General features: G+C 44.3%; 1 protein-coding gene across 1 annotated transcript; it reads right to left on the bottom strand.

Moving 5' to 3' along the window:
* Nucleotides 1-1302: 1302 nt before the first annotated feature.
* prune (prune exopolyphosphatase) lies at nucleotides 1303-10781 on the bottom strand. Its single transcript, XM_012837485.3, has 8 exons — nucleotides 10552-10781; nucleotides 8035-8139; nucleotides 7310-7512; nucleotides 6585-6769; nucleotides 5833-5991; nucleotides 5399-5493; nucleotides 4561-4719; nucleotides 1303-3452 (listed from the first exon to the last, which is right to left on the bottom strand). The coding sequence occupies exons 1-8, from the start codon at nucleotides 10588-10590 to the stop codon at nucleotides 3015-3017; spliced, it is 1383 nt and encodes a 460-aa protein (XP_012692939.2). The 5' UTR covers nucleotides 10591-10781; the 3' UTR covers nucleotides 1303-3014.
* Nucleotides 10782-10820: the final 39 nt, after the last annotated feature.

Raw genomic sequence — 10820 nt, 5'->3', positions numbered from 1 at the left:
GACAAGTTAATAAAGAAATACAACACAGAGAACAGGAAAACATCTGTGTGGCTGTCCATGTCCTTATTGACAGACTTTCAGTCCAGTGCTCCCAAAAGACCACACATAGCCTCCAGTGATGGAGCAGGACACTTTAACCTCCATTCACACAAAGTTACCCGATAATTAGACTGACATTTGGCCTGGCCACTTAGACCCTTTGAAGTGGCTCGCAATCAGTTTCCAAAAACAGTGTGAATGATGTCAGCTGAATGGTGGCTTGAAACATACGTTATCGTAGCTCCTTTTCAAGTAGCTAAGTGTTGGCAGCGTGGTACTGTCAGAACCCTCGGAGAGGAGACCGTTGTGATTTCACACATCTTACATAAACTCTCCACATCTATAACGTCTGACCACCCCGCCGAGCTCAGACTTCCCGTTTGGATGAAACTGTCCCTGCTGTACAGACCTCAGTTACACAACACAAAGTTGTGATTTCACACTTCTTCCTTCAGTGCAGGCAACCAGCACACACTTCAGACATCTCAAGCCACCATACAAATACTTTTGATTTCAGATTCTTGTTTGACACTTAAAATGTTCTCTATACAAGTTCGGGTTCTCTTTGCACATACATGACGTACTGGAGATGTCTTTCATCACTGAATGACAGAAGCACCTGAAGCTGTAAAAGTTTCGTATTTTAGGTGTGAAGGAATTGTCATTGAACAAGTTCAAGACTTACCCTTTCAGCATATATTGGTCCTGCCGGTCTGAATAGGTTCCCATGTTGAGGGTCTGACGTCCTACAGCATTTGGCAGATGCAGATGCAGTAAGCAATTGTTGCCTCATCAATGGACAGGGCTGAGCCCTGATCTCTTGTCCCTATTCAGAGGAAGTCAGTTACAGGGGCTGGGTGTGATTCTATATCTGTCAAAAGAACTTACACGCTCCAGGCACTACTGGTTTGTCTACATTTCAGTGAATCCACAAGGGAGTTTCCTGCCATTGGTTCGCCCCTCACCTGGGCAACCCTGTTCTCCTGCAGCCATCCTAGAACAAGGCAGAGAGAGAGAGTGCGCAAGAGAGAGAGAGACTAAAGAGACTAAGATATCCCCATGGTCCTAAACACCTAGGATTTTCAGGATCCCAGCAAGCCATTGTGTATATTAGAGAAAAGTTGTTACAGTGCCACACATGTTGTATGATGTTGCATTAACAAGAATGAATAATAAGTAATCAGCCCACTTTAGTTACAAAATCATTTTTTTACCAAAGATATTAACCAATAAAAACATACATTGAAAATGACAAAAAAATCCTTTGTGTTAAAAATCATTTAATACTGAAATTGTAATTGAGCACATCTGGAGAACGATACATTTTGTAACATTTGCACAATTTTAAATGAGGCAACAACAATTAAGTCTGACATGTAGTGGTAAATCATTGGCTTATGAATGATTGTCCTGTAAAACTATCTGGTAAGGTGTGTACAATTTATGGATAAACAGATAAACAGCTATATTTTGGTCATTAGATAACACTTGACACTTGACCAGTTCAGTTCAAGAAATACCGTCCACCCAATATTGGCTGGTGAAGTAACTGAGAAATAAGCAGATGCCGGGAACAGTCACATTGTCTTGCTGCCCCTCAAAATGCATGTACATAAGTACCATATATAAGACAATTGAATCCCCGATTTAGCATTTGTACATGCTATATAAATTATATAGATCACTTAATCAAAGTGAAACACTGTCATTTTTAAACATTACTCAAGGTATGTCATAATAAAAAAAAATCAATTTAAAGTTCACCCTGTAAAACACTGATTTTTTCCAAGATTATCAATTCGTACTCATGTTTCCTTTGGATAATGCACGCAAAACATAACATGTTGTAGCAGACGTATCCGTCATTCAGACAGAACAGCCTGGTGCCACTGCCTATGTTCAAAGCAATCATGGAGCACTGATCTTACCATAGGCTTCATTGCTCTGATCTTAAAAAGTTAAAGCCGCTCTCTGGTCCAGAATGGCACGCCAGGATGCGTATACTAAACCTTCACGTCTCGTTAATTGCTTCTAAAGAAACCCTCCTCTCCAAACAAATTATATATATATATATATATATATATATATATATATAATTACATTTGTGAGTAATATGTTCTTTGTACTGCTTTTCATCAAAGGCATTACAAGAAACCTAGAAAATACCCTTTATAATATACCCACCATGGATATTGGCACCCTTTGTACTTAGGATCACACGATTGTACCTCAAAATGTGTACTGCAGGCCCTTTGAGCCATTCTTCACACGCAAAGCGAATATAGCTACACTGGTAGGAACCTCCATAAATATGTTTAAATCAATCTAAAGATTAAAGCAGATGTTTTGGGTTTCGGTACTACCACATTTCAAAATATCACAAACTTCGGAAAGGCTCCACAAGGTTTAAAGCTAGAGGGTCATAATAGAAGGTAGCGAAGGGCAATCAAATCCTCTCACAAAGCTAATCATCCTCACCTTCATCTAAATGTACATCCCTTTAATGCAGACCATGATCTGGTCATTTAACCTAACCTTGGATGTCAAAAGAAAACATCAAGTCTAAATAAAACGCTAAGCTTAACTGGATAACTGAATTCAGGACACTTGTTAGGGTGGTTTATGTATCTGAAGATACATACCATAAGGGCCATACACTCAGGCAAAAACAACAACAGAGTAGATGTCTTAAACGCTGAGCAATTATGCTTTGTGTCGTCATTCACAATTAGATCACATCATCTGCAGCAAGTCCAAGCATCTCCGCCTGACCTCTGTTTGACCTGCGTTGACAGTCAAGCTGCTCCTCCATGTCGTCGTCCTCTGTGTTACTCATGCAGGTCAATACTACACACATGCAGTCAGGGTCAGGCCAAAACAATCCCACAAGTCCCATAGCAGACCCTGCCGGTCCGCGCGGACTCCCATTCCTCGGACCAGATGTGAGGTGGGCAGAAGGTCCACGTTGTGGAGACTCACAATCCCCCTGTTGTCTCGTCCTCCGGGTCCTCCTGGCTAGCCATCTTGCTGAACTTCTCCGTTATGGCCTCCTCGCTGATCCTGGGAAGGCCGTCGTCCAGTGGGCAGCCTTCCACTAGGCTGTTCATGGGTGTTGGGGGCACGTTCGAGTCCTCCTCCATGCCAGAGTCCTCTGTGCACCGGTGAGAGTGGTACTGACCGCCCTCTTCCATCCCCGGGCAGCAGACACCCTCCAGGTCTCCGAAATCATCCAGGTTTCCAGAGGGGGCAATTCTTTTCTCCCAGGACTTGAGGAAGTCCTTGATGATGGGTAAAACCTTTTTGCGAGACGCCAGTGTGTTGCCCTGGATGTATGCCTTGACGTCAGAGTACGGGCTGCTCATAGGAGAGAGTTCCAAGCTGGGATTCTGAGCTTTGTCCAAGGCTTGACTCATCTGTGAGATAAAACACAAACTGTGAGGATACCCGATTCTCCCTCTATACATTTAAATAACATTTTCCATAGGAGTGTCCAGTAGCCTTTCATGTGCCCTAATCATTCATTATTAACCTCAGATCAAGCTAATGATACATTACATACACCGAACATGCTTCTGGGATATTTCTGGGGAAAATAGCAAGAAAGCATAGATGTTCTTGTTAAAGACACAAAACTGTTAGAATTGTAGAATTTTGCGTCATTCTATTGTCATTCTCAGGTCAACCGGATCACATATTTGTCTGTTTTTTTTTTAAACACAAAAGGAGTCGGACAGCAGCCTGTCACTTCTCCTATCTAGAGCACAGCATTTCTTCTCCACTATGGAAATGTATCGTGGCTGGTTATTTCTGCTCACTGACACTCTGCTGTACAAGACACAGCTGACAATCAAATCTTTTACGGGTGAATACTTGGATGAGGTTGAGTGGATAATGGCAGATTTTTCCTCTCCGGGTGAACTATCCCCATGAGAAAGGTCTAGCTTCAAAGAAAGAAAGGGTTTGCTTTTTGACTAAAAGCAGCCCACTCTGCTGGTTGCCTAACACGTAGCCTAGGCTGCAGCTTATGTGCTCTCGTTGCCTGAAGTCAAAGTTGGAAAGCCTCCATTAGTAGCCACAAAACATCCCCTGCTCTAACTGTGAAAAATATATAAAAATCAAGCTCAAACTTGGACCTCCAGCTCCTGAAATACACCCATCCTGCCTAATATACAACATGAATTTGAAGAAATGACACAATTTGTAAAAATCAAGGAGAACAAAGAGATAAAAAAAAAAAAAAAAAGGAGATCTGACCCTGCCATTTCAGGGCCCATTACTTAAACCACTATGCCATAGCTGCAAACCAAATTATGTGGAGTCAAAAGAGCTGGTCAAATATATATGTAGTTCTTCACAGCTTACACAAACCCCAGACACTGTTTTGCCCAGATCCAGGTTTATCAATTGCAATAAAAAAAAAAAAAAACACATTACCAAAGATCATAGAGCGTTGCAAAGCTCCGTGCTCTAGAATCTCTGGCCATTTTCATATTGGATTATAGTTTTAACATGAAACATCACCTCCTCCCGGTAAAGAGTGCTGGAGCTGTAGACCGCAAGCTGCCGGAACGGCTCTTTGTTTTCACTGAAGGAGATAGTCATGGCTACCAGCAGATTGTATTTGTGCTTGTGACAGAACTCACACAGCTCCTGCTGCAGGCCACGTCTCTGGAGGAAAGCCTGCAGGGGGGAAATAGACTTTAGTATGGAAGACCTGAGGCAATTTGGACTTTCTTCCTTTCAAGTGAGACAGAGGGGGAGAGTCATCATGAGAGTCTAAAGCTCCTGCCTAGTCCAAATGTTAAGTGTGTGCGTGCGTGTGTGTGTGTGTGTGTGTGTAGTTTATGGGTGTGTCAAACACAATACCCAACCCTGTGCTTATGCAGGGAGTGTCTGACTGCACGCACGCATTGCAACATCCGCGCATTTGTTCACTCATTACAGCTCAGGAATCCACATTACTGGTTGGGATCAGTCCATTACTATGTCATGCTGGTCCAGAACAAGCATGCTTTTGTCGGAGCAATTCCATTTAGTTACGTTTTAGGATTCTCCGACATGAAAACCTCCGTTTGAGGGGAACTCAACAAGCAATGGGCACACGGCACATTAACTTTATGTACCAATTCTGGGTGAACATTAGATAGCATGTAATCATTCTAAGCCTAAGTGTATATCTTAGCTGTCTATTCATAGCAGGCACACATAGCGACACAATTACGTACCATGCCATTCTTAGTCAAAGTCTGAGTCAAAATGGCTAAGTACACAGTTTTGGGGGCGGGAATGAATGCTTCATGCCCACCGAATAGAACAAAATAGCCTATTATCAACCAACAGCAATACTCGTGACGCTTACCTCTAGTGTCATGTATACAACACTAACAGCCAGATTAAGGTCACCACTGGAGGTAGCCTTCATGTCCTTGAGCAGCATCTGTTCAGTGGTGAGACCTGTGAACACATGAAAAGGCCTCGTCAAACTCCCTGCGATGCGTTGGATCTCTCAAAAGATAGTGATCTCACTGGCATCTTATCCACAAGGCCCTGAGCACCATCATCATAACTCTCTGAAGCCTGAGCGCATCACCTCTATAGGGCTGAAACGACAGAAGACTGCTACGCCGTGCTACTGTGTTAATGTTGCTTTGTACATGAGAAAATGTCATCCCACTATGGACAGAACGAGCCAGCAAGCACACAAGCAGAAAGGCATAAAATAGATAAATCAACGGACACAGACAGATCTGGAGGATTTCATCACTTGAGAAAGCCTGCTCCACACCCACTCACCCGATACATCAAACTTGGCAGTCTGAAGGGACTGAAAAAGGGCGCCTCTTGGTGGCAGGTTTGGGAAGCGAGACTCCAGGAGGCTGGCATACTTGCTATCTTTGGGAGTGACCTTCCCAGCCTCGGGTGCCATGTTCACGCAGTCCAACACGATGGTGCCTGAGTTAGACAGCAGGAGGAATTTCCTTAACTCAATTTACACAGACATGAGATTCTACTGTATCACAGCAACCTCGCTAAATAGAGGCTCTAAATAGAGGCTGATGAACGTCACATTCCAGAAAAGCATCAACCAACGTCGGGCTTCGAGATTAAACTACAGTACCAATTACAGTGAAACATAAATGAACACTTAGTTTTCAGGTGTGGCATGGGATAGTGTATGTATGTGCTTGACAAGAGCTTAGGCTGTCTGGCATGTGAACCCTGGGCCACTGGGGAGGGCAAGACTATTTGCATTTCCTATGCCAGCTATACTTATAATCACTTGACAAAACCGCAACAACAATATGCAGTAGCCATTAAGATGGTGGCTCTTTTATTCATTAACAACTGAATATTAAGACATAATCAGAAACACATGGCAACTAATGCACTTCATATGCTGGGAGCTCATCAATCCAGCCTCACAAAGGGCTCCAAATCAAAGCCAGGTTGTCTGGCACACAGAGATCAAGGCCGTGGAGTCGGGTAATCCTCCATGCATTCCTGTCCGGTCCCCCCCCCAGGGATTCAATGTCCATGGTAGTTACCGTATAGGAGCTGGGCCACCTGTTGGTCGAGGACCTCTGGGGCCCTCTGCGCGATCCGCTCCGTCACCAGCGTGGCGCAGGAGCCCACCGTCTCCACGGTGACTGGGCACGTAGGCGAGGGCTTCCTCTCGAGGAGGTGGTGGTCGATCACCTCCACCACGGCCTCCTCCAGAGCAGCATCTCCACTGCGCACAAACACACACACACACACACACACACACACACACACACACACACACACACACATAAGAGCACAACATCAGAGAAGGAGGAATGAGGGTGAGACAGAGAGAGAGAGGGATGATGTGTGAGAGATGGGGGCAAAGAGCAATCCAAGGTGAAAAGAAGAAATGAAGAGAGAGAGAGAGAGAGAGAGAGAGAGAGAGAGGAGAAACAGCACAAGGTCAAGAAGGCAAAGAGAGTATGCTGTAACATCTTCAATGACATCTAACTAGCCATTAGTGGCTCAGGTTAAAATGCACTCCTGGTGCCTCGTGTCAATTATTTAGAGGCCAGTGCATTCATGGGGTTTTGATGAGTACACATCCAAGCACATTTAAAAGCTTTTACAGAATACTTCAAAATAGATAAATAAACTGTTGAAGCAAAAGGGAAATGATGACATGCACAAACATGGAAAGGAGACATGGGGAGACAGACAGACAGACAGACAGACAGACAGACAGGTTCATCAACAGTGCACAGAGTCATTTCAGGCAGCAGACCTGGGGAGGACGTTATGGTCCACCAGCGTTAGGGTCAGCTGTTTCGCCTTGTGCAAAGCACGAAGATTGATCTCGTCACGGAACACCAGCAGGTTCTGAGCGAGGCTGCACTCCTTCAAGAGGAAAGCATTGTCCGACCGCAACTGGAATTCCGCCCGCGGGATGTTGAGAAGAGGCACCGCCACCTTTCCCGGCTCCAGCGTCTGCCCAGGAAGAGATGACAGATGGCTGAGCAACTAATATTCCTCCCCCTCCTGTCCCACCTGAGGAGACACCTCAGGATCTCCCTTTGTTAATAAACCTGACTGAAACACACAGCCACTCGTAATATTGTGTTCCTGCTAGATTTGATCTATTTCACACTAAAACTAAGTGACACATAGAATGTTGTTCTTAATCAAGTAAATGTCAATATGCAATATACATTTAAGGTTAAGAATAGGTTTAAGATTAGGTTTAAGAACATGCAATACTATGAACTGCCACAAGGAGTCTATTGTGTTTCTACTAACTCGATTAAGTATAATGTATTAAGAGACAAAATAACATTGGCCCAAAATACTGTTGGAGGTACAAATGGAGCTTACATCAATTACACTGTCACAGCCCAGAACTCATTGAGTTACCCATGACCCTCATTACCAACTGACTCAAACAGGTCCACATTAACATGACATGGCATACAGCAGTATCATCACGTCTGAGGCACAGGAAGTGAGACCTACCTTGGACAGAAAATAGGCAAAAGTAACGGCTGACACCATGGAGTCCAGGTCGCATGCCTCATTTCCCATGACCACATGGAAGCCTGGGCTCTCTCTGCTGAAACTCTGCCATATGCCCATTAAAAAACAAAAACAAAAACAAAACAAAAATGTGATATTACAAAGCTCAGTATTTAGCTAATCAGGCAGCAAGGTGGACTTAAAACACTATAATAGAAGCACAGATTTTGGCAACCTATTCAAATTCCATCTCACCCTACTACTGTGTTAAGTGGGGTTTGAAAAGGCATTTCATTGCAGAGGAAGGTTAAAGAAATCAATACAATAGACTGAAGAGATTCCGGGCACCAGGCAATCTGATAGGGATGGGAATCCAGGGCAGTATAATGTCCTGGCAGTGCACTGTGCCAAAGCCGTGCACTCGAGAACCCCTCCAGCGATGCCCACGGTGCAGTCTGACAGATGATGCTGATCCCTGGTGATGAGGCGCCCTTGGGCCCTAGACAACATCCGGGGCTCCAGCCCCAGAACGTTCTCCAGTGGCTGAGCTACAGGATGGCCCAGGACTTCACGGGACATGCTATATTAACACTAGACAAACACTAGACTTTAGCCGCTCAGTTTCCCTAAACCACTGTAGCCTACATCCCGACAGGTCAGTGTCCTCCATGTTCGAACTCAAAGATGTTTGGGCATTACGGAAGAGTTATGGTTTTTGTAGCTTGAAATTCTTCCTCTTTTTAAAGTGCGTCATATAAACTTTTACGCTTCCCCTAACCCTAGAGATGGCATAAAAACCGGATTCAGAGTGGGCCTCTGATACTGAGGAGTAAAGTAGCAATGCCAAACTCGTCATGGGTACAACTCCCAGGGAACGCAAACTATTTCTTTCTCCGTGTGAAAATATCTTAGGAACTCAGGAAGGAGTGACCTGTGTGACACATATCACTCAGGCAACTGAGTGGGTGCTGAGGAGCGAATGGTAGAGTGTCACTGGTGGATGGAGTCAAGCGGCGTCTGCCTTCTGTAAGAAGGCCCTGTCTGTGCTTAATTAGCCTTTAGCTTGCTCCGTTACTTCAGTGTAACACAGGAGGCTTCTGTGACGCAAGTGCTTAATGATGTTCTCTGACTCACTGCACGCTTGACTTTGTTTTGCTTAGCTTCTCTTTTTTTTTTGGTCGGGAAACACAAGGGAGACAAGGAGACCTTCTCAGCGTCAAATAAGTTGAAGTCACAGCTGACATGACAACAGATTCAACACCACGTGTAAAAATAGAGTTGTGATCATCGCACAACCGCTCATGTGATAATTACCACATCAGACAAAAGTCACGGGTAGATAGTGGAAAAATTCCATCTCCTTTATCCCTGGAGTGCAGCTAAAAGAGAGTATGTGTGTGTGTGTGTGTGTGTGTGGGGGGGGATATGTTGAAGCTGAAATGGAGCAGGAGAAAGTGGGTAAACATACTGCACACATCCTGGTTCTTCCACAGAGGTTGCTGTGTTTGACTTGTCTTCTCTTTGCAGACACTCAGGGATGCTTCGTTGGACCTGAAAGCTCTGTGTGTGTGTGTGTGTGTGTGTGTGTGTGTGTGTGTGTGTGTCTAGACACAAGCCATTTCACTGGTTCCCTATGGTTCCTCACTCTGTCATTAGCAAGCCATGTGAGGTGAATAAAGTGGTGATCAGTCCTTATCTCCCTCACTACATGTTGACAGCAGGTGGCATTGTTTGGGTTGAAAACACGCCTACTGTGATGTCCAGGGCTGAGAGCGGGGAGACACACGACTCCTACTACGAAAGGCTGATCATATGATGCTGCACAGTGGGTATTATTTCCTCTGCCAACAGAACCATCCTAATACGCAAGGTGAAGTAAATCGGCCAGAAAAAAAATGTCAGGGGGCAAGGTGTTAAAAGCTTATCCCAAAGCTCAAGAGGCAGAGTTCCATATCTTCCCAGGTTCAAATGGCAATATTTGTCTCAAAGATTTGCAAATAAAGTAGCCTATACATGAACAGCCTACAATTTCCAGATAGACTTTCCAGCTTTATTCAACAATACATACTAATGGGATGGCAAGGGAAGTTTGGAAATAACTTAAAATGGACACCGACATACCTACAGCAGGCTATACATACAAGAATATTACGAGTATCTTGAGTATTTCCGTATGTAATGCATATTTGAAAAGTTCACTGACACTTGGCATCAGACAACAAATTGCATGCAGCAGTGATCACTGGAGCGTTAAACCATACTAAGCACTTGCTGAGAAACAGGCGAGAAAGAATGTTTTCTTTATCAAAGTTTTAACCCAAAACCGGAGATGTCAAGGCGCAATTCGTTGTCTACCCTTATTTATTTCCTCAACAAGGTCACTTCTTCGATGCCAGACATCTAACAACGTGAGCATTGTCGGCGAATTCATTACGACGACCAATAAGAACAACTATAAATAGAAAATGGATGAAGCAAGCCAACCATGCGCGACCCTCGTACGGTCGTTGCCCTTACCTTCAGCGCATCGTGAGAGCTCCGTAGAAACGATTCCATTTTCCCCGGGAGTCTCCAAGATGACAGCAGCCTTAAAGTCCTAATAATGGCCGTATTAGCATGTACCTAACCGAGGCAGAATGAGTCCGTTGCTGACACGTTTCCAGAAGGAAAATACGGCACAACGCTTGTAAACTGCTTTAGTAGTAAGTGCCATGCGTCGCTCCAGGCTGACGTTTAACATGCAATGGCGAAGTATGGGTAGTGTAGTCTTAAAATGTTTTATGGAA

This window comes from Clupea harengus, chromosome 11 (assembly GCF_900700415.2).
Source record: "Clupea harengus chromosome 11, Ch_v2.0.2, whole genome shotgun sequence".
In the NCBI taxonomy this organism is placed as follows: Eukaryota; Metazoa; Chordata; class Actinopteri; order Clupeiformes; family Clupeidae; genus Clupea; species Clupea harengus.
This window is presented reverse-complemented; position numbering and strand designations above follow the sequence as displayed.